General features: G+C 38.1%; 1 protein-coding gene across 2 annotated transcripts in view; it reads left to right on the forward strand.

Moving 5' to 3' along the window:
* Positions 1-2,490: 2,490 nt before the first annotated feature.
* LOC145269231 (uncharacterized) overlaps positions 2,491-23,270 on the forward strand; it is a 41,615-nt gene continuing 20,835 nt past the window's right edge. Inside the window, exons 1-3 of one of the 2 annotated variants that reach the window (XM_080124852.1) lie at positions 2,491-2,730; positions 9,423-9,514; positions 21,118-21,183. In XM_080124852.1, the coding sequence (XP_079980978.1) occupies positions 9,448-9,514; positions 21,118-21,183 (133 nt within the window). In that variant the 5' untranslated portion in view covers positions 2,491-2,730; positions 9,423-9,447. Of the gene's footprint in view, positions 2,731-8,643; positions 8,691-9,422; positions 9,515-21,117; positions 21,184-23,270 lie in introns of those variants that run through there. The other variant, XM_080124853.1, reaches the window with a different exon arrangement.

The raw sequence follows: 23,270 nt of genomic DNA on the forward strand, positions 1-23,270 counted from the left end.
GATACATCTATCATTATATGTAATCAGTTTTTTAAAATAGTGAACCATATAGGAACCTATTCGTGACCAGACACACACACACACACACACACACACACATTCAGCTTTATATTATATATATATATACATACATATACATATATATATATATATATATATATATAATGATGAGTGATGATTGCAACGTCTTGTCAGATGAGTGCCACTCCCTCATGAGCCCAAAAATGACTTTTTTTTAGTCCTACCGTGAATTCACACGTTCAAGCAGGCATGACACCGAAGATGGTCATTGAGATCAATTATTACATGCTTCCAGCATTTTAAGCCTCCACGAGTCACAAATTTTTCATCACCACAGACCATTTTTAATGACAAATGCCTGAGGGAGTATCTATACACAGATGATGCTACAGAGTCTTAGCTTTGTACGACAGCTAAATCTCTCTCTCTCTCTCTCTCTCTGTCTCTCTCTCTCTCTCTCTCTCTCTCTCTCTCTCTCTCGGTTCAAAATGTTGATATCCAGCAACAAGCAAAAGCAAGATAGCCAGCAACAAGTTAAACTGCAGACCAGCTTAATGCGAGTACTGGTCTCCCGCTTTATGGTTTGTTAAATCAGAGATTTGCTTCTCCTAGAAAGGTTGCCTTCACCACGGCTTACGGAAGCCCTCCCCACCCCAACCTACACATATATAAACACAAGCACAGACGGTGCTAGTTGGCCGTTAAAACACGCGCACACACACACACACACACACACACACTACTACTACTAGATATCTACTGGATCGATAGAAAGATCCCACCATTTTTCCGCTGGAAAAATGGTGGGATCTTTCTATCGATCCAGTAGATATCTCACTGCTGATGCAATTCTCTATCTATATAAGAGCCAGGTACGTCCAAGGATGGAATACTGTTGCCACATCTGGGCAGGAGCTGCTAGAAAGGACTTGGCCTGCCTTGATAGAGTTCAAAATAGACTTCGTAGCCTCGTAGGAGATGTCCTTTTCTCCTCCTTGCAACCTCTATCTCACAGAAGAGATGTTGCGAGTTTGTCTCTGATGTATCGTTATTTTCATGGACAGTGTTCGACTGAGCTTCAATCTATGGTCCCCCCTCGCAAAACTTTCACAAGAAACACTCGTCTAGCTGTAAACACTATCAATAATTTCCCCCACTCTTTATCTGTGCCTAAACCTAAACATAGATTCCATGAACAAAGCTTCTTTCTTAGAACTGCACGCCTGTGGAATTGTCTTCCGTTTTCCTGCTTTCCGGCTGACTACAATATGGTTGTCTTCAAGTCTAACGTAAATAAGTTCTTGATGAGCCGTTCCATATAAGTTATCAAATTTAACAAATTTTCATTACTAATGATTATTATATTGTCCAATTTCTACTGTACACTCTTTAACCCTTATCCTCGAGTGGCCTCTTGGCCTTGATAATGAGTTGATACCTATGAAAAAAAAAAGAAAAAGTCCAATGTGAACAAGTTCTAAATTGAATCGTCCCCCTAAGTAATCCAAGTTTCAAAATTCCCACTGTTTACTATGCTAAAATCACAATGACTAATGTATACCTATTAACCCTTATCCTCGAGTGGCCTCTGGGCCTTGATAAGTGGTGACACCCATGTAAAAAAAATGTATATATATATATATATATATATATATCCTTCATAAGTTTTGGTTTCGGTTGCAATTTAAGCTGATACACCCAAGTCATATATATATATATATATATATATATATATATATATATATATATATATATATATATATATATATATATAAATCACAACTATTATATATGAATCGATAGGAAATTGACTCTATAATAATACATACAAAATCTTCATAAATTAAAATATACTATTTAAGCGTATTTTACGACTGGGTTACGCCTGCTAGCTTAGATATATCGTTTTGCAGCTTTAACAAAAGAGCTACAATAATATCAGAACGTCTCCATTTACGCTGAACATCCACAGAATGGCAACATTAATATATTATATATGAAAGAATACGCCGTGGAACTTCCACAGGTCCCGCTGGTTTTAAATTATTATTCTATACCAAATATTGAATACAAATGTTGTACATTGATGTGAATAAAAATTCTACTTATATAAACTTTGTTTCTTTTTTTATTATTATTTATTTTATTGCAAGACGGGTATATGAATAGAAAATGCATATTTTTTTTTTTAGATAGATGTGCGGTGAAATTTTACAAAAACTCGTCGCCATTTAAAAATTACGTCGCCATGTAAAAAGGTTGGGAACCCCTGGTTTTTATTTGTACTTTTTGTTTTGAATTTATATATTGTGTGTTTGCTTGTTTGTTTGTTTGATGGACCCCACCTTGTTTTTGTTTCTTTTTTTTTTTTTTTGTTTGTTTGTTGTTGTTTTTTTTTTTCTTGTTTTTCGCGCCATGTTTCCGTTCAGATTATAATTTCTGGGTTTGCCCGCATCCCCTTTCAGTCGCTTTTTTTTTTTTTTTTTTTTCCTTTTGTTTCCTTTTGTTTCCGGCCTCCGAAGAAGTTCTCTCCCGCCTCCGACCCTTTTCTTCAAATGTCTTCCTTCATCCGCGAAGATGATGGACACGTGACCAGTCCAAATTTTTGCTCCTTACCCCCGACACTCCCGGGCATCTTGGACATAGTTTTGCAAAAAAAAAAAAAAAAAAGACCGCACACGACGGTCGACTGGAAGCGAATCTACGCGGGTTCGTATTTTCTTTAATTTCTCACGTTTATTTAATGATTTTTTTTATATCAAACGGTGTTGCCTGGGAGTCTTTTTTTTTGTATTCTTTTTTTTTTTAGCTCATTTACAGACATGTTTTTGTTTTGTTTGGGGGGTTGTTTTTCTCACGTTCACCCCTAACAATCGCCACTTAGACATTTAAGGGGCTACTATTTGGTACCATGCTTATGAAAGATTAACAAAATGTTGGTTTACATTACATTTAAACTTCTGCATATCAGTACAGCCATAGAAACAGTTAGCAGGAAGGGAATTCCAAGGTCTGGTTAATCGATGGAAGAAACTATAAGAGTAGAAAGCTTTCTTGCATTTAGAGACCACAACAGTGAAGGGATGAGATTTTGTTGCTAAGCGGGTTTGTCGGGAATATGTACATCGGGGGGGGGTACAAATGCAACGAGTTCATCGAAGCACATTCCATTAAAATATTTGTAAAAAAAAAAAGGTACAGGGATGCAACATTGCGGTGATGGGACAGGGGTTGGAGCTTAGTTGACAAAGTGGGACCTATTAGATCGAAAACTCTTTTCTGGACCTTATCCTTGAGGGGGAGACTAGGGGTGGGTGCACCACTGCACCAGCGCAGATGTGGCATCAATACTCCACGTGGGCGAATGGTGACCTTGGACAGCACATTCTATGAAAATATTTGTTAAACTTTTCGGTCGTTGCAAAAGTTTTTTCCTGATTTAAAAAGTTCATCGTGAAAACGAAAAACTGTATAAACAAAAAATAGAAATTGTTGTCGCGTCTTTGAAAAAAAAAATTCGTAATGTCAATTCAAAATTAATAGAAAAACAAAACAATCTCGGAAACTATTTTATTAAATATTTAAAATCTTTTCTTCTATTTTTCCTGGTTGATTAGTTGTTTTTGTTTTACGATTTTCAACCCTTTTTCAGGTTATTTAATGCCTAATCCAGTAATTTTGAAAGAAAATAAATTTTTAAGAATATATATATATATATATATATATATATATATATAACTACTTCATTTACTCACATAAATTTAATATACGAAAGTATAGATTTATGCGTAAACTTTAAGTATTTACTTCAAAAGTGTTCAATACGTAGGTAGAGCTAGTTAGTAATTTATAAAATATATATGACGATTAAGCTACACTGAATATTCTGCGTTTCATCCACTATAGGATTCGTCAGGCTTATGCGCATAAGCCTGACGAATCCTATAGTAGATGAAACGCAGAATATTCAGTGTAGCTTAATCGCCATATATCTTTTATAAATTACTATATATATATATATATATATATATATATATATATATATATATATATATATATATATATATATATATATATTCAAGTCGGTTTCTATTTATCCCATAGCTGGGACCTTAACAGGTACTACCACTTCTGCTCAGAGTGGACCTGGGAGCACTGACAATTAAAGGGGGCCTCACCATCGGATATAGTTTAAGGTCATATCCAGAACCTTTTTTTTTTCCTGGGACTTTAGATGTAATATACATTTTTCAAAATAATATTCTTGATTTTTTTTTTTAGTTTTTTATTGTGCATGATTGAGCAAAATTTCCAAACTGAATTTTCCTTAGATCTTTCTGTTGGTTAAGTATATTGCAGAAAATATGAATGAGGCTTTAAAAAAATGTCATCGTGACACGTACACACACACACACACACACACACACACACACATATATACATATATATATATATATATATATATATATATATATATATATATTACTTGTTTGTTGTTATATAAACATGCTCACATCCCGCTGCTACAAATAGCCACTTGTTTCAATCAAACAACAGATATCACCAGGCAGCGACTTGACTATTCAAAAGTTCAATGAATAATCTTTTGATGTGAGCATGTTTATATAACAATAAACAAGTATTATCAGCTCTTTTTATTGAGCACTATCTAACAACCTCGTTGAATTCATTAGTCCATTACTTTTGAATATAAAAAACCCGAGTATATATATATATATATATATATATATATATATATATATATATATATATATATATACAGGGTGACCCAAAAAAAAACAGAGGACATTCAATTGTTTTTCTGAGCATATTACAGTCAACGGAGAAAAAAGGCCAAAGACCCTAGTGTCTTGATGTGATGTTTTGAATATAATAAACTAGTTATGACCAAAGTTTCATTTCATTCGGACAAACACTAAGAAACGGGGCCTAATTAGAGTTGGGGTACGTTTTTTGGGGGGGGTCACCATATATATATATATATATATATATATATATATAGTCATACAGTACTGTTTCGCTGTTTCACAGCTCATCAGTGCGGCTAAACACCTCAAGCCAGGATTGAAACCCGACCGTTTATACGACAGTCAAGGCTCCTAACCACTACCTCTGCTCGATTTGTTTACACAAAGAGCATTGCTTATACGCTAATGGTAATTCGTGTATCACTTCTCAATATGCTCAACTCAAGATAAGGAGCATTATAGTTATCCACATGCAGTACTGTTTCGCTGTTTCACAGCTCATCAGTGCGGCTAGACAGGCAACTACCTCAAGCCAGGATTGAAACCCGACCGTTTGTACGACAGAATATATATATATATATATATATATATATATATATATATATATATATATATATATATATATATATATATATATATATATAGTCTTAAGAACTACTGTCATAATTTTTTGTGCAGAATTTAGCCTAAATCCCAATGTGATCACACAATAAATTGTGAACTTTATAGTCGACAAATTGGTATTGCCACAGTATCTTGTTATTTAATTTGGGAAAAATTGTTTAAGCTTCAACTTCTTTATATCTTCAGATATTTATTTGTGGTTTTTGCTTTGGTTGTTTTGTAGATGAAATTTTTGTTTTCGTTTCGCCAGGAAGTCGGACGATACCGGCTTCCTGAACAAAAATGAATCAAACATCGATGTTATTGTTTTTTTTCTTTTTTGTTTTCTTCCTCCTTTTGCAAATCTCAATCATGTTTTACAAAAACACTAGCATTTTTCGTCTACAAAACAACCAAACCAAACAACATTAATAAATATTTGAAGATATAAAGAACTTGAAACATAAAAAAAAAATTCTCAAAATTCTCGGATTCGACATTAAATAACCTGGAAATGCAACCAAAGAACCCAATCTTATGGCGCACATAAAACGCCTACCTCCTTTCAAAGTATCCTTACTATGGCTGTGACAACAGCATATTCTTTTCATTGTTTTCACTCTTGAGTATATATCCGTTGATATCTTATGTTTTTATATAGACGGATGTGGTTCTTGGTTGATTGACTGTGTCTTACTGTGTTGGATATATACTTGAGAGTCAAAAGAACGAAAAGATTATTTTGTTGTCACAGCCCTAATTATTACTATTTAAACCAACTAAAATTAACGAGAAAGGTTAATCTTAGTTCACAGCACGCATTATCCCAAATAGTTGCCCTTTACATCCAAGTGGTAATATGCCTTGTTTAGAGTGGAAAAAAATAAAAATATTATTATTATTATTATTATTATTATTATTATTATTATTATTATTATTAATAATAATAATAATAATAATAATAATAATGGGGAGGCTGAGTGCCACTCAAATTCCAGTATAAACCAATGGCCACTACCAGCTAGAAATCAATGGTAAGCGGCTGTTGCGATGATACAAATTCATTTGCAAATGCTATCGAAGGAGGTGGAGAGATCTGGACGTCTGGGGAGGCTTGTTGTCACTCAGCTTCCAGAGAACACCACAGGTTTCCAATCAGATCGTTTGTTGACTTGTGTGAAAGATCTATGTGAGCCAATAATAATAATAGTAATAATAGTAATAATAATAATAATAATAATAATAATAATAATAATAATAATAATAATAATAATAATAATAATAATAATAATAAATAAATAAATAAAGTAAAAAAATATAATAATAAATTTGCATGAGATCAACGTTTGGTGGGATCGTTTTATCGCTCCAGTAGATATTTCACTGCAGATACAATTCTCTGCCTATATAAGAGGCAAGTACTTCAAGGATGGAATACTGTTGCTACATCTGGGCAGGAGCTGCTTGAAGCAACTTATCCTGCCTTGACAGAGTTCAAAATAGACTTTGTTATCTAGTGGGAGATGCCCTTTTCTCTTCCTTGCAACCTTTCTCTCCCACAGAAGAGACATTGTGAGCCTGTCTCTGCTTTATCGTTATTTTCACGGCAAGTGCTCGTCTAAGCTGTCTGTAATCCCTCCTGACCTGACTCTCACGAAAAGCACTCTTTATCTGTAGCTAAATGAATTTAAACGTAAGTCAACTTTAAATCGGTCCTGGATATGGCCTTAAACTATATCCGATGGTGAGGGCCCCAGCTTGCAGGCCTTAGGGAGTGTGGAGCCACCCTTTAATTGTCATTGCTCCCAAGTCCACTCTGACCCGGAATGGTAGCACCTGTTAGGGCCCCAACTATGGGTTAAATAGAATACGACTTAAAAAAAACAAATATACTATATTAAAAAATCGTTCTTCAAAATCACCAGATTCGGCATTAAATAACGTGAAAAGGGTTGATATGCCGTAAAACAAAACAACCAACCAACCAACCAACTTTAAATCCACAATTTTGGTTGCTTGTTTCGTCCTCCTCTATTTTCTCATGGCTTCCTCACACACGTCAGTTTCATCTTGGGTGTCGCGCGTCACATAGTTGTTTAACATAATTAAATGCTACGTGTTATAAATTGAAATCTTCATCAATAAAAACATGCATATTAAAATAAAAATCTTATGATTATTTTATTTTTTTTTTTTTGTTAGCTTTTCATATGCAACTGCAATGCATCATTTCTGTGATAGAAACGAAACAATATGTCGACATAAAGTGTCTTGTTCCTGTTCGTAACAAGTAATAAGAGCGTGAAAGGGGCGAAAGGGGCTTCCCTCAAATTTCCTGGATGAAGTTGTGTAGCGTTGTTATACAACGAGAGAGTCTGTCTTGAAAAACTCTTCAGTTCCGCTTTTCCAATGCATACGAATTACGAATGTATAATCGCTTTAATAACAAACAAACGCTTTCTTTGGTTCCTATTTACGATGCCTTCCCATGGGATAGAGTTAGACACCAGGGTCGTTTTTTAACGTGGAGCAAAGGAACAAAAATAAAAATTGTCTCAGTCGTGAAGGATTTCTCCTCCACTGATAGAGAACAAGAAATTGAAGTGCAGCATCTGAAGAACAGATAATACACTTTGATCTTGTCCCGAAGGCCAAGTACTTTCTTTAGTTGATATAAAAACAAACTACACTTTATTTTGACAATTCAAGCTTGTGGTTATGGAGAAAAAGAAGGACGAAATAATATACTATATACTAGCTGAAGTACACATCGTTGCCAGGTTGTATTTGATATATGTGAATATCCCGTCCTTATTATTTTATTGATTAAACGAAACATTAATTCATAATGGCTTCTCTTTCCACATCCCCCCCCTGAGGTAAGAGCAGCAGGTGCGTTTTATTTTATAAAGGTCTCGCCAGTAGCACTAATTCTTTTTTCTAGCATTTGAAATCTCTCTCTCTCTCTCTCTCTCTCACACACACACACACACACTCTCTCTCAGTCTCTCTCTCTCTCTCTTCCCCCTCTCTCTCTTCCCCTCTCTCTTCCTTCTCTTCCTCTTCCTTCCTCCTCTCTCTTCCTTCCTCCTCTCTCTCTTCCTTCCTCTCTCTCTCTTCCTTCCCCCTCTCTCTCTTCCTCACCCTCTCTCTCTGTTTTTATAGATACTAGCTGAAGTATCCGGCGTTGCCAGGCTGTATTCGATATATGTGAATATTCCGTCCTCATGCATAATTATCTTATTGATTAAACGAAACCTTAATGGCTTCTCTTTCCACATGAGGTAGGAGCAGCAGGTGCGTTTTATTTTATAGAGGTCTCACCAGTAGCACTGATTCTCTTTTCTAGTTTAATCTTTTATCCTTTAGTCCTTCTTCTTTCAAAATATAATGCAACAATCTATATATTAATACGATAGCGCTTTTTATTCCGCTTGCTTGAATATTGTGTCACTTTCAGACATAATGGAAGGCTTTTATCGCTCTTGGGATTTGTACACAACTGGCCAACTAGTAGATGGTCTGCAACAAAAAAGAAAACCGGTTTTCATCAAACGGAAATGGAATCATGTCGTCTTTTCTAAAGCGACAGTCTGTATATGCATTTATATCTGTGTATATGTATGTGTGTATACATGTGCATGTATGAGTGTATATGCGTGTATTTATCTTACCAACTCCTGTATGGATTTGCATTTTGAGGGTGCTAGCAATGGTCCTGTTGTTATAACTTGGATCGGTAGAGAGCATGAGTTGTACAGTGGCGCATCTCCGATCTCGCTCGTTGAACATTGTGTCGCTTTTAGACATGATAGAAGGCTCTTATCGCTCTTGGGAATTGTACACAACTGGCCAACTACTAGATGGTCTGCAACAAAAAAGAAAACCGGTTCTCATCAAACGGAAATGGAATCATGTCTTTCCTATGGCGACAATTTTATCGTTCCACCCCGTATACATTGTATACCAACACCACAAATAAACTTCACCCGAAAAAAATTTTAATTCTTGCATATTTATTTTGTTTAGGTGCAAATCTAATTCTGACAGAAAGATGGCATCGTGTTTGTGGATGTACCTGTGCTTTTTCGGCGCCATATTTGCATTTGCAGCCACTGAAGGTAAGTTTTGAACGGTCAAAAAAAAATGTACACCAACCTCGTAATTATATTTCGCATTTCTGTTTCTTGCTACGAAACTAAATTTCGCTTTATCCGTTACGCCATGGGTTCTTGCGGTCATGGCTGACTGAACAAGAGCGTTCTACCGCCGTCGATTAAATAGAGGGTTCTGTTTGAAAAATTTGCGCAGATTCCCGTGTTCGACAGAAATGTTCCCGAATTCGACAAGATACACGTAGAGAAGATCGGAAGTTACATCGGTCGAAACGTTGTGAGAAAAACACTCAAGGTGAGAAGAGTAGTTTGAATAATCGAAATAATGAAAGAAGAGTTTCGTCCCTTTAAATATAGAAATATCAAAAGGCTTCTTTATTATGCGTCGCCATCTTACTTCCCCTCTACACTTCTATGGTGCCAACGATTCACGAATACAGTATTCAGACCACATGAAAGACGTCCAGCATCTTGAACCAGTTCAGCGCCAGACGACGAGAATGGTGGCTGACCTCAAAAGTCTATCCTATGAGCAATTTTTAAGGGCTCTAAATCTTTTTTTTTTTTTTTTTTTACTTGAGCTCAGGAAGCTTTGAGGCGACCTCATCCTCACCTACAACATCTTTCATGGACAGTATGGTCTGAACCGGGACCTGTTCTTCACCACTGCCCCGGATCGCCGACTCCAGGGGGACGCAAAAAAAAGTTTTACCTTCAACGGTTCTGGAGGTTTGAACGCCAAGCAGCATCCTCAGTTTGAGTTGCATCTCCGTGGAACCAGCATAACTGATGAGGTGGTAAACCAGCTCATATTACAGGGCTTTAAGGCGGCCTTGTACAGACGCTGGTTGGACCCCCCCCCACGGTTTATCCCATGTATAGTTTCTCTTTGTACATAGCCCCCTAAATTCTCACTGTATACAGACATACTAAATTCCGGTGACATGGGCAGGTAACTTTTTCGACAATTGCACGAAACTGCCCAAAAACCTTAGTTTCGGCCTTTTTGTGTGAATTGGCGTTGTTCGTTACGAACCATATATAAATAAGGACAATTTGGGGACTCACACCTTTTAGAGAAAAAAAGAATTTTTCAATTCGGTGCATCCGTTCGAAAGTTTTATTTGTATATATACACACACATATAAATAAATAAATACGATGGAATACTGTTGCCACATTTGGACAGGAGCTGCTAGAAAGGACTGATCCTGCTTTCAAAATAGACTACGTAGCCTCGTAGGAGATGTCCTTTTCTCTTCCCTGCAACCTCTTTCTCACAGAAGAAATGTTGCGAGTTTATCTCGTTATTTTCATGACAAGTGCTCGGCTGAGCTCCAATCGTTATTTTCATGGCAAGTGCTCGGCTGAGCTCCAATCTATGGTCCCCCTCGCCAAACTTCAACAAGAAACATCCGTCTAGCAGAAAATACTATCAATAATTCCCCCACTCTTTATCTGTGCCTAAACCTAAACGTAGATTCCATGAACAAAGCTTCTTTCTTAGAACTGCACGTCTGTGGAATTGTCTTCTGTTTTCCCGCTTTCCGGCTGACTACAATATGGTTGTCTTCAAGTCTAACGTAAACAAGTTCTTGATGAGCCGTTCCATATAATGTAACAAATTTACTGAATTACCATTACTAACGATTTCTATATTGTCCAATTTCTATTGTACGCTCTTTAACCCTTATCCTCGAGTGGCCTCTAGGCCTTGATAAGTGGTGATGCCTATGTAAAAACAACAAAAAAAAACATTTAGAATTTTATTAATAGTATAGATTATACCGAATATACAGGGTGTTCAAGAATTCGTTGTTTTGGGGGGGTTTTTTTGCCCATATTTATTTTAAAAATTGGACAATACAAATCACCGGAACATCTATAAATTTGTTCGTGTATGTGTATGAAATTCCTATAAAAAAACTTCTTTTTTTTTTAAATTTATTAAAGTATTTATTTGCTTCCCCACGAAAGCAAATTAAACAAAAGATCGTTTTAATGTGGGCGAAAACCAGTTCCCCTAAAACAAGGGCTCAAGGGAGGTATTCTGGCAGTATCCAAAAAAAAAATAGTAATTGTCTCAGAATGAAGTATTGATATATATATATATATATACATTGATATATATATATATATATATATATATATATATATATATATATATATATATATATATATCAATGTATATATATATATATATATATATACATTGATATATATATATATATATATATATATATATATATATATATATATGTATGTATTGATATTCATAATAAAAACCTTTTTTCTATTTATTTGCTTCCCCACGAAAGCAAATGTGACACAAAGTCATTTTTAATGGGGAGGGGGGGGAACCAGCTCCCCTAAAACAAGGGCAAAAAGGGGCACTCTGAAATAAATAGTAATTGCCTCAGTATGAAGGGTTTCCCCTACATTGACCAAGGACCAATTAACTTTAATGAAACATCAGAACAGATACTACACTCAGTTTATTTATTTGCTTCCCCACTGAGCAAATTAGGCACAAGGCCGTTTTTAATGTGGAGATAGAGGGAGCGGGGGAGGGAAAGGGGGGTCCTGCTCCCGAGAGGTGGGAAATGGGAGCTGGATAGTAACTGTGGTCGTAGGGTGATCCCTACCTTGACCAAGTTCAGATATGTGGGGTTACCCCCACATATGGTCTTTGCTAGTCTTAGCTTTGCAGTATCTGCCGGAACAGATGGTATTTATTTGCTCCCCCACCGAGCAAATTAGGCACAAGGCCGATTTTTAATGTGAGGAGTGAAGGGAGGGGGAAGGGAAAAAGGGGACCAGCTCCCGAGAGGTGGGAAATGGGAGCTGGTTAAAGGTCAGGCATGTGGGGTTGCCCCCACATCTGGTCTTTGCTAGTCATAGCTTGCAGTATCTGCCGGAACAGATGGTATTTATTTGCTCCCCCACTGAGCAAATTAGGCACAAGGCCGTTTTTAATGTGAGGTAAAAACCAGCTCCCCTAAAAGTAGGCAAAAAGGGGGCACTCTGGTTACCAAAAATAATAATTGTCCCAGTATAGAGGGTTTCCCCTCCATTGACTGGTACAAATTATCTTAAGTGCAGCATCTGCCGGAACAGATACTACACTCTGATCTTTGCCCGAGAGCCAAAAACAACAGAAAAAAAGCAAGCGTTTTTTCTATATATTTAGTTATTTATTTGCTTCCCCACTGAGCAAATTAGGCACAAGGCCGTTTTTTAATGTGGAGAGTGAAGGGGAGGGGGAACTGGATAGTGACAATTGGTATGAAGGGTTTTCTCTACGTTGACCAAAACTGATTGGCCTAGAGCAATAGTCTGATATGTGGTGTTGCCCCCACATATGGTCTTTGATTGCATTATCTGCCGGAACAGTTTATTTATTTGCTTCCCCACCGAGCAAATTAGGCACAAGGCCAATTTTTAATGTGAGGAGTGAAGGGAGGGGGAAGGGAAAGGGGGATCCAGCTCCCGAGAGGTGAGAAATGGGAGCTGGATAGTAACTGTGGTCGTAGGGTGATCCCTACCTTGACCAAGTTCAGATATGTGGGGTTAACCCCACATATTGTCTTTGCTAGTCATAGCTGGTCTTTGCTTGCAGCATCTGCCGGAACAGTTACTACACTTTGATAACAGAAAAAAAAGATCTTGCCCGAAGGCCAAGAAGAAAAAAGGCGAACCTTTTTTCTGTTTATTTAAAAAGAAAATATAACTTTGTTATATATGGGTCGTGGAATTGCATTCATCTGCAAAAGATCTAGCTAATTTGCATATTCTTTTAAACATTCATTTTAATCAATTCCTTATTGTTTTCTTCAGTTTTCTAACGGGATAACCATCTTTATTTAACTATTACGTGTAATTATATTCATGCAGATATTCTACATGATTTATACTTGCATAATATTTGCATAAAAAGCTTATAATAAACACAAACCTCTTTCCATATATATTTATGTATGCATATATATATTTGTTTAAAAAAAATTTGCCTACCAAACTACTCTGTCAGTTTTTGGTCGACAGACATGAAACTTGATATATAAGGTATTTGAACACATGCGAAACTTTATATTTGGATTTTAGCTGGGGAAAATCGGTACAAAAGTGTGAAAATTTAAAAAAAAAAAATTGAAATTTGTCAGATGAGAGTCGAACCACGGCATTACGAATATGTATGCATAACATAGTAGCTATTGGTTTATATTTTAATGTTTAGCCTTACAGCTTCGGGACAAGATCAAAGTGTAGTATCTGGTCCGGCAGATGCTGCAAGCTATGACTAGCAAAGACCAGATGTGGGGGCAACCCCACATGCCTGACCATTAACCAGCTCCCATTTCCCACCTCTCGGGAGCTGGCCCCCTTTTTCCCTTCCCCCTCCCTTCACTCCTCACATTAAAAATCGGCCTTGTGCCTAATTTGCTCGGTGGGGGAGCAAATAAACACCATCTGTTCCGGCAGATACTGCAAGCTATGACTAGCTATGACTAGCAAAGACCAGATGTGGGGGCAACCCCACATGCTTGACCTTTAACCAGCTCCCATTTCCCACCTCTCGGGAGCTGGTCCCCATTTTCCCTTTCCCCTCCCTTCACTCCTCACATTAAAAATCGGCCTTGTGCCTAATTTGCTCGGTGGGGGAGCAAATAAATACCATCTGTTCCGGCAGATACTGCACTTAAGATGATTTGTACCAGTCAATGGAGGGGAAACCCTCTATACTGGGACAATTATTATTTTTGGTAACCAGAGTGCCCCCTTTTTGCCTACTTTTAGGGGAGCTGGTTCTTACCTCACATTAAAAACGGCCTTGTGCCTAATTTGCTCTGTGGGGGAGCAAATAAATACCATCTGTTCCGGCGGATGCTGCAAGCAAAGACCAGATGTGGGGGCAACCCCACATACCTGACCTTTAACCAGCTTCCATTTCCCACCTCTCGGGAGCTGGTCCCCTTTTTCCCTTCCCACTCCCTTCACTCCTCACATTAAAAATTGGCCTTGTGCCTAATTTGCTCGGTGGGGGAGCAAATAAATACCATCTGTTCCGGCAGATACTGCAAGCTATGACTAGCTATGACTAGCAAAGACCAGATGTGGGGGCAACCCCACATGCCTGACCTTTAACCAGCTCCCATTTCCCACCTCTCGGGAGCTGGTCCCCTTTTTCCCTTCCCCCTCCCTTCACTCCTCACATTAAAAATCGGCCTTGTGCCTAATTTGCTCGGTGGGGGAGCAAATAAACACCATCTGTTCCGGCAGATACTGCAAGCTATGACTAGCTATGACTAGCAAAGACCAGATGTGGGGGCAACCCCACATGCCTGACCTTTAACCAGCTCCCATTTCCCACCTCTCGGGAGCTGGTCCCCATTTTCCCTTTCCCCTCCCTTCACTCCTCACATTAAAAATCGGCCTTGTGCCTAATTTGCTCGGTGGGGGAGCAAATAAATACCATCTGTTCCGGCAGATACTGCACTTAAGATGATTTGTACCAGTCAATGGAGGGGAAACCCTCTATACTGGGACAATTATTATTTTTGGTAACCAGAGTGCCCCCTTTTTGCCTACTTTTAGGGGAGCTGGTTCTTACCTCACATTAAAAACGGCCTTGTGCCTAATTTGCTCTGTGGGGGAGCAAATAAATACCATCTGTTCCGGCGGATGCTGCAAGCAAAGACCAGATGTGGGGGCAACCCCACATACCTGACCTTTAACCAGCTTCCATTTCCCACCTCTCGGGAGCTGGTCCCCTTTTTCCCTTCCCACTCCCTTCACTCCTCACATTAAAAATTGGCCTTGTGCCTAATTTGCTCGGTGGGGGAGCAAATAAATACCATCTGTTCCGGCAGATACTGCAAGCTATGACTAGCTATGACTAGCAAAGACCAGATGTGGGGGCAACCCCACATGCCTGACCTTTAACCAGCTCCCATTTCCCACCTCTCGGGAGCTGGTCCCCTTTTTCCCTTCCCCCTCCCTTCACTCCTCACATTATAAATCGGCCTTGTGCCTAATTTGCTCGGTGGGGGAGCAAATAAATACCATCTGTTCCGGCAGATACTGCAAGCAAAGACCACATGTGGGGGCGACCCCACATATAAGACCTTGGTCAATGTAGGGGCAACCCTTCATACCAGTTGTCACTATCCAGCTCCCCTACTCCCCGGGGAGTTGGTCCCCATTTCCCCTTCACTCCTCACATCAAAAATTGGCCTTGTGCCTAATTTGCTCGGTGGGGGAGCAAATAAATACCATCTGTTCTCCAGATGCTGCACTTCAATTTCTTGTTCTCTGTCAGTGGAGGAGAAATCCTTCACGACTGAGACAATTTTTATTTTTGTTCCTTTTCTCCACGCTAAAAAACGACCCTGGTGTCTAACTCTGTCCTGTGGGGAGGCATTGTAAATAGGAACATGTTTTCATAGTTCAGTCATTAACGGCAAAGGAAAAAACAAATCGTAAGCTAAACGTTTTAGTTTTGATTATCGGTGATGGCGCACGAGTCATTTTTTTTAAACTTTTTTAAATCATTGCTAATATATACTAATCAATATAAAATCATAATAAATACGACATCTGCATTAAACGACCAAGTTCTCTCCAATTCTCTCTCCTCTGATCTTGAGCACGTAGTACAATGGGGAAAGGAGTGGCTGGTTACTTTTAATGCATCTAAAACCAAGCTTCTCTCTTTACATCATCAACATTCTAATCCACATTTGTCATCAATTGAAATGAATGGCTCTCGTCTTCAGGAGGCCTCAAGTTTTGACAAGCTTCTGGGCTTGACCATTACTCCTGATCTTAAATGGAACACGTATATCAAATCTGTTGCCAAGGCCGCTGGAAAAATGGTGGGATCTTTCTATCGATCCAGTAGATATCTCACTGCTGATGCTATTCTCTATCTATATAAGAGCCAGGTACGTCCAAGGATGGAATACTGTTGCCACATCTGGGCAGGAGCTGCTAGAAAGGACTTGTCCTGGCTTGATAGAGTTCAAAATAGACTTCGTAGCCTCGTAGGAGATGTCCTTTTCTCCTCCTTGCAACCTCTATCTCACAGAAGAGATATTGCGAGTTTGTCTCTGATGTATCGTTATTTTCATGGAAAGTGTTCAACTGAGCTTCAATCTATGGTCCCCCCTCGCCAAACTTTCACAAGAAACACTCGTCTAGCTGTAAACACTATCAATAATTTCCCCCACTCTTTATCTGTGCCTAAACCTAAACGTAGATTCCATGAACAAAGCTTCTTTCTTAGAACTGCACGCCTGTGGAATTGTCTTCCGTTTTCCTGCTTTCCGGCTGGCTACAATATGGTTGTGTTCAAGTCTAAAGTAAATAAGTTCTTGATGGGCCGTTCCATATAGGTTATTAAATTTGCCAAATTTTCATTACTAATGATTACTATATTGACCAATTTCTACTGTACACTCTTTAACCCTTATCCTTGAGTGGCCTCTGGGCCTTGATAATGTGGTGATGCCTTTGTAAAAAAAAAAAAAAAAAAAAATCATATTTAAGCGTGTTTTACGACCAGGCAATGCCGGGTGCCCTTCTAGAAAATATATACGATAATATTACTAGATTCAAAATATCCAAACTGTATTCAATGTAACCGTTCTGTGCATCAATAACCTGCTGCAAACGCTTGGTGAATGTTCTATACGAGTCAAGAATGATATTTTGTAGGATTTTGGTCCATTCCTCACTTAATATCTTCTTCAGAGCCTTTAAATTTGTATGGTGAGAAGCTGAAACATTACTCTCCAAGATAGACCAAATACCAAAGTCCGACGGGTTGAGGTCTGGAGACGATAGGGACCATTCTTCCTTTGAAATGAATTCCTGGACATTCTTCTTAAGCCATTCTTGTGTATTTTTCCGCTCCGTAACCAACGGCTTATTTTTAAAATGCCTTTTGGTCTTAGGATAATAATGATTATTCAAGAATGGTCTTGCGATAATTTTCTCGGTTCAATTTCACGCCATCATCCTCAAAAACCAATGGACTTCTTCTAGTCTCTGTTATTGGATCTCCAGTACGAGACCATATTCACTCATTTTGGCCGTGTTGCTGAATATCGAACTTGCTTCTCGTCACGGAAACCCAAATTTGGAAGCGTACCAGCAGTGATTCGAGATGATATAATTCTTGCTCTTTGCCTCTGTCTCTGAATAAAACTTGCGGATAACAAGCGCTTCTTTTTTCGTGCTTGTATGGAAATGTTTTGAATATGTATAATGTGGATAAATAAAATTAAGCATAATAGTAAATAAAACCCATTATCCAATAAGAAACCTTACACTTTTTTTTTTTTTTTTTTTTTTTTTTACATTTTCATCCCAAACAAGGCACATTGCCACTTTGATGTAAGGGGCTACTATCAGGGGCAGCAACTACTGGGGTACTATGTTAGGATTTGGGCAGCAAGATGTCGGTTCACGTTGCACTTGAACTTCTGCATGTCAGTACAGTTGGGGAAGCAGGAACTTGGAATGGAATTCCAGAGTCTAGCGGTTCTGGGGAAGACACTACTGGAGTAGAAAGATCTTTTGCATCTAGGGATCTCTACTGTGTGGGGGTGGAATTTAGCTGCCTGTCGAGTTTGTCGAGGGTGTCTACGTCGTGGGGGCACAAGTGTCTGCAGTTCGTCAGAACAGACAGAGGGATGCAACGTTTCTTCGATGGGACAGGCTGAAGCTTGGATGCCAGTTCAAGGCCTATCAGATTGGCGACTCTCACTTGAATAATTTATTAATGAACACTCTTTTTTAAAAGAAATATGCAAATTAGTTAATCTATATGGAGTCGTTCACATATCCATGACTGATACTATTTGGGGCCATGTCTAGGAAAGATTAACAAGATATTTGTTTATGTTACATTTAAACTTCTGCATATCAGTTCAGCCAGGGAAGCAGGCAGCAGGAAGGGAATTCCAAAGTCTAGCTGTTCGAGGGAAGAAACTATTAGAATAGAAAGCTTTCTGGCATTTGGGGACAACAACAGTGGAGGGGGGGTGAGATCTTATTGCTAAGCAGGTTTTGTCGGTGATATGTACGTCGAGGGGGTACAAGTGAAACGAGTTCATCAGAACACATTCCATTAAAATATTTGTAAAACAGGCACAGTGATGCAACATTGCGGCGATGAGACAGGGGCTGGATCTCAGTTGATGAAGTGGGACCGATTAGATTGACAACTCTTTTTTTAGATTGAGAACTCTTTTTTGGACTTTATCTAAGAGGGAGAGACTAGTGGTAGATGCACCAGCCCAGATGTGGCAACAATACTCCATGCATGGGTGAATGGTGGCCTTGTAAAGGTACAGGATACTCTTAGGCGTGAGTAGTCTTCTAGCTCGATAGAGAGAACCCACCTTCTTTGCAGCAGCCTTTGCAATGTCCTCTATGTATTTGTTCCAGTTCATATTGCTCGCAAATGTTAGGTCAAGGAGTTTGAAGGTAGAATTCTCTGTTATTTGTCATGGGTATTGGTCGTTGGAGAAACGTCTTATAATTGTTAAAGGAAAGCAGTTTAGTCTTACTAGCATGAAATGTTACCATCCATTTGCAGACCCATTCTACTACGGTCTGGAGGTCATTTTCTAACGATTCTGCCATTGTCTTAGATTTATGTACATCTGTTCTTCCCTCATGCATATTAGAGAGCTAATTAAGAAATTTGTTTTAATAATTTTTAATCATCATCATCATCATCATCATCATCATCATCATCATCATCAAGTGGTGTCCTGCCTGATACAGGTATAGGCGGCTATCGTTCTCTCTCTCTCTCTCTCTTTCTCTCTCTCTCTCTCTCTCTTTCTCTTTCTTTCTTTCAGCATTCATGAATTCATTGTTGCTCATTATTTTTTTTATGTTGCTCAGGTATTCAGACTATCAACGTATGTTTCTCGTTGTCGTCCTCTACTTCTTCTACCCACGATCTTTCCTGTCAAACTAATCTGTTCTATTCCGCTTTTTCTGTAGACATGAATCTCATTTGTCTTTTTCGTATTGTTCTTATTAGAAACCTTTCTGTGTTTGCCATTTCTAATACTTCCTTGTTTTCTTTTCTTTTCTGTCCAGGATATCTTCAAAATTCTCCCCAAGAACCAAGTTTCAGTTGCGTCTAGTCTTTTTTCCTCGTGATGCTGGTGATTGTCCAGCACTAACAACCGTATAATAGAACAGACCATACATACGTTCGGAGTATTCTGATTTTGGTGTCTATTTTAATGTTTCTGTTGGTCATGATTAATGACAATCTCTTGAAGGTGACTTTGGCTGTGGTTATGCGACTTTGTACTTCAGTCGTGCATCTTCCATCAGATGTGATCCAGTATCCTAGATATTTGAATTCATCAACTTGTTTAACTCGTACATTGCGACATTGTAGTTTGCATGTTGGAGTTTGGGTGTTCTTCGATTCTGTCATGCTTACGTTTTTGAGATGTTTAAAGCAAGTTCTTTACTTTCACTTGCTTCCACCACAGGATTAAGCATGTGTTGGAGGGTCTCTTCGGATTCTGCTATTAATACAGTGTCGTCTGCACATCTAAGATGGTTAATGTTGTGTCCACCCAAACTGTTACCTTTATTATCCTCAATTTCTCTCAGTATGTTTTCCCTATAGAGGTTGAATAAATATAGTGACAAAGCACGTCCTTGGCGGACTCCTTATTAATGTTTCCTCGCAGCGCTCTCCAAATTAATATGAATTCCAAAAATTTATGAAAAATGATCCAGTAGAAAAATAATCACAAGTAAACTAATTATAGTTGTTTTCATCTTGAGTTGTGCGACCAATTCTGTATGACAAACTGACTTATCTCCCTTGCTTTCGCTGAAATCCATCGTTGAAAATATAGAAAACGACTAACCGCTAGTCTCGAAGATTTTTGTCGCCCCCCCCCCAACAAAGGAGGGATTGAACCTAACTGTCGCCTTTTGTATCCAATAGAGGTTGTTCAGAATTTTAAGGTCATTTAGCATTTTGAATACATCCAAAACCAAACTTCTGTCTTTTCACTACCAACGCTTTGATACCCGCTTTGCCCCGAGTGAAATAAATGGCTCTCGCCTCGATGAAGCAGCGGACTTGGACAAACTTCTGGGACTGACCTTTCTCCCTGACCTGAAATGGAAGGCTTACATCAGATACGTTGCCAAAATCACTGCAGCATTTCCCCAGATGTTGTAACAGTGTTACATCTTAGGTGTTACGTGTTTGAATAGCGTTACTTATTTTATCCCGGACAACGCTGTGTGTTCCTGCTAGGAAAGTTTGTGTTAACAGGCAAAAGTACAAGAATGTCAAACCGAAAAGAAGGAAGCCAAGATGCAAAGAAACTTCGGATGGAACCCAAGATGGAGCCTTTCTGTTTTGAGATGGTCATCTTTGATGAAGAAGATGAAGATGGAGAAAATGGAGAAAGAGTGAGAGAAGACGAGGAAGAAAACGAAAAGAAGGAGGAAGAAAAAAAGGAAGAAGAAAAAAAGGAGGAGAATGAGGAGGAAAAAGAAGATATAATACGTTTATTCAATCTTGTACTATTTCCTTTTTTTTTCTTCTTCAGATGAAAATATTACCTGCACGTTTACAAACGGCCAAGATTGTTCGCATCTGTTGCATCTAAACAACAGTAAGTAATTTTCTATCTATCTCTTTCTACTATTCGTTTTCAGAATACATTATTAAATCAGCTTAAAATCTCTACTGTTATATAAAAGTCACTTTTTGTGAGTGTTCGTTCCTCATAGGTTCCGAAACGGCTGAACCTATCTTGTGCAAATTTCACACAAAGCTAATTTATATGTCTGGCAGTGTTCTTAGATATGTTTTGTACAGAAATTCATTCGATAAGAATCAAAAATCGAAAAAAATCTTACCTTAAAAATAGCTTTTCTCTCTTATAGATAAAAAAAAAATTTTTTTTTTTTTTTACAGTGGAATTTTTTACGTTACACTGGAGATAATAAAATTCCAGCAAATTATTTCTTCTAAAAAAAAAAACAGATTTATTATAATATGTGAGATTCTAATCCGAAGGCAGCTTAGTGGTACAGTATTGAAAGGTTCCCCCCGTTCAAGTTCGGGTGTATCTCACCATTTAATTTTTTTTTTCTTATTAATGAGTTCAATTTACGATGAAAGTAGAGGTACCATTTAAAATCGCCGCAAATCATTTCTTCGTTTGCATATTTTAAGACTAAACATTATTCAGAAGTGACTTTTCCAGGGCATTCATTGTAAAGCACAAATATCAGCTGACGTGATATTGTAAACAAACACAGACGGAATTTGATGAACGTCATTATCATTATTATTATTATTATTATTATTATTTTTATTTATTTTTTTTTTCGAATTAATCCACCGGCAAATAATTCCTCGTAATATATAAGAATCAATAGAGGATTGATTCTATAATAATACATAAGAAATTTGCATGAATTAAAATATCATGTTTAAGCGTGTATTGTACGACCGGGCAACGCCGAGCTGCCAGCTAGTAAGAAGAGGACTCTTAAAAAAAATCTCGTTATGAAATGAATAATAAAATTTGTAATTTAAGAAAGTGTAGGAAACAGATTCGCGAAATTCTTGTATCAGCAGAAGCCCGCACACACAGACACAATCCGTTAGCAACTTCCCGTTTAATAATAACCACATGGCGAGTTGTCGCCCTTAGTTAGTTGCATAGCTTTTATAAACGGCGCTAATACTTATGTGGCGCGACTAATTTTCATTTGTCTAACGCTTTCAAATAAGAAAAAATCGAAACTCCAAATTCGATTTCTTTGCAAACGTGGGTTTTTAAGCTCAGGCTCTGTGTGTGTGTATGTGTATGTGTGTGCGTGTATGTGTGTGTGGGTGGGTGGGTGTGTGTGCGTGTGTGTCTGTGTGTGTGTGTGTGTGTGTGTGTGTGTGTGTGTGTGTGTGTGCAATTATGTTGGCGGGCCGATTCTCGCCAGATGACCAAAGTTAAGCACCGTTCAGCCTGGCCAGTACTAAATGGGTGATCATTTGGGAAGGCGAGACGCTGTATGTACCACGAGGTAAAAATACTAGGTCGGGAAACTGCCGTGGTCTGTCTTTCTCTCGAGGGTAGATGAGACTCTCTTAAACCGTAGTAGGCGTAGTGATGGTGTCACTATAAAAAAAAATTTGATGGCGAAGCATCACGTATTCAGCTACGGACAAGATTTGAATTACGCTACAAACTCGTGTAGTGAGCTACGCCCGCATCTTAAATTTACGTGTGAGTGGGTCTCTAATCTGAAGACGGTTTTGTATGAGTTTGTTACAATCGCATTCATCTTCTTTAAGGTTTATTTTCGTGTTTTTATCCGTTTATTATTTCTGACTGGCATAGTGGGGTATGTGACATTTGCCATTAAGGTCACACATTAAGGGGATCATTAATCATTCAGGCCTTTTTTTGGCACTCTTTTATTAGTCATAAAAAAATCCCTTTCATAGTCATTTTGTTTTCCTAGTTTTGCATATGAATTACAAAACATCTGATATTTCCTACAATATCTCCGACTTTGATGGAGAGGAGATTAAATATTGGTACTATGGTTTCAAATAGCATTTAGATAGCATTTTTTTTTTAACGAAGGAATCACCACTTATAAAGGCCTGGAGGCCACTTAAGTATAAGGGTTAATGGGTATACATTAGTCATTGTAATTATAGCGTAGTAAACATAAGTGGTGGGAATTT

The sequence above is a fragment of the Euprymna scolopes genome, chromosome 45 (genome assembly GCF_053919585.1).
Source record: "Euprymna scolopes isolate OS-2025 chromosome 45, ASM5391958v1, whole genome shotgun sequence".
NCBI classification, from domain to species: Eukaryota; Metazoa; Mollusca; class Cephalopoda; order Sepiida; family Sepiolidae; genus Euprymna; species Euprymna scolopes.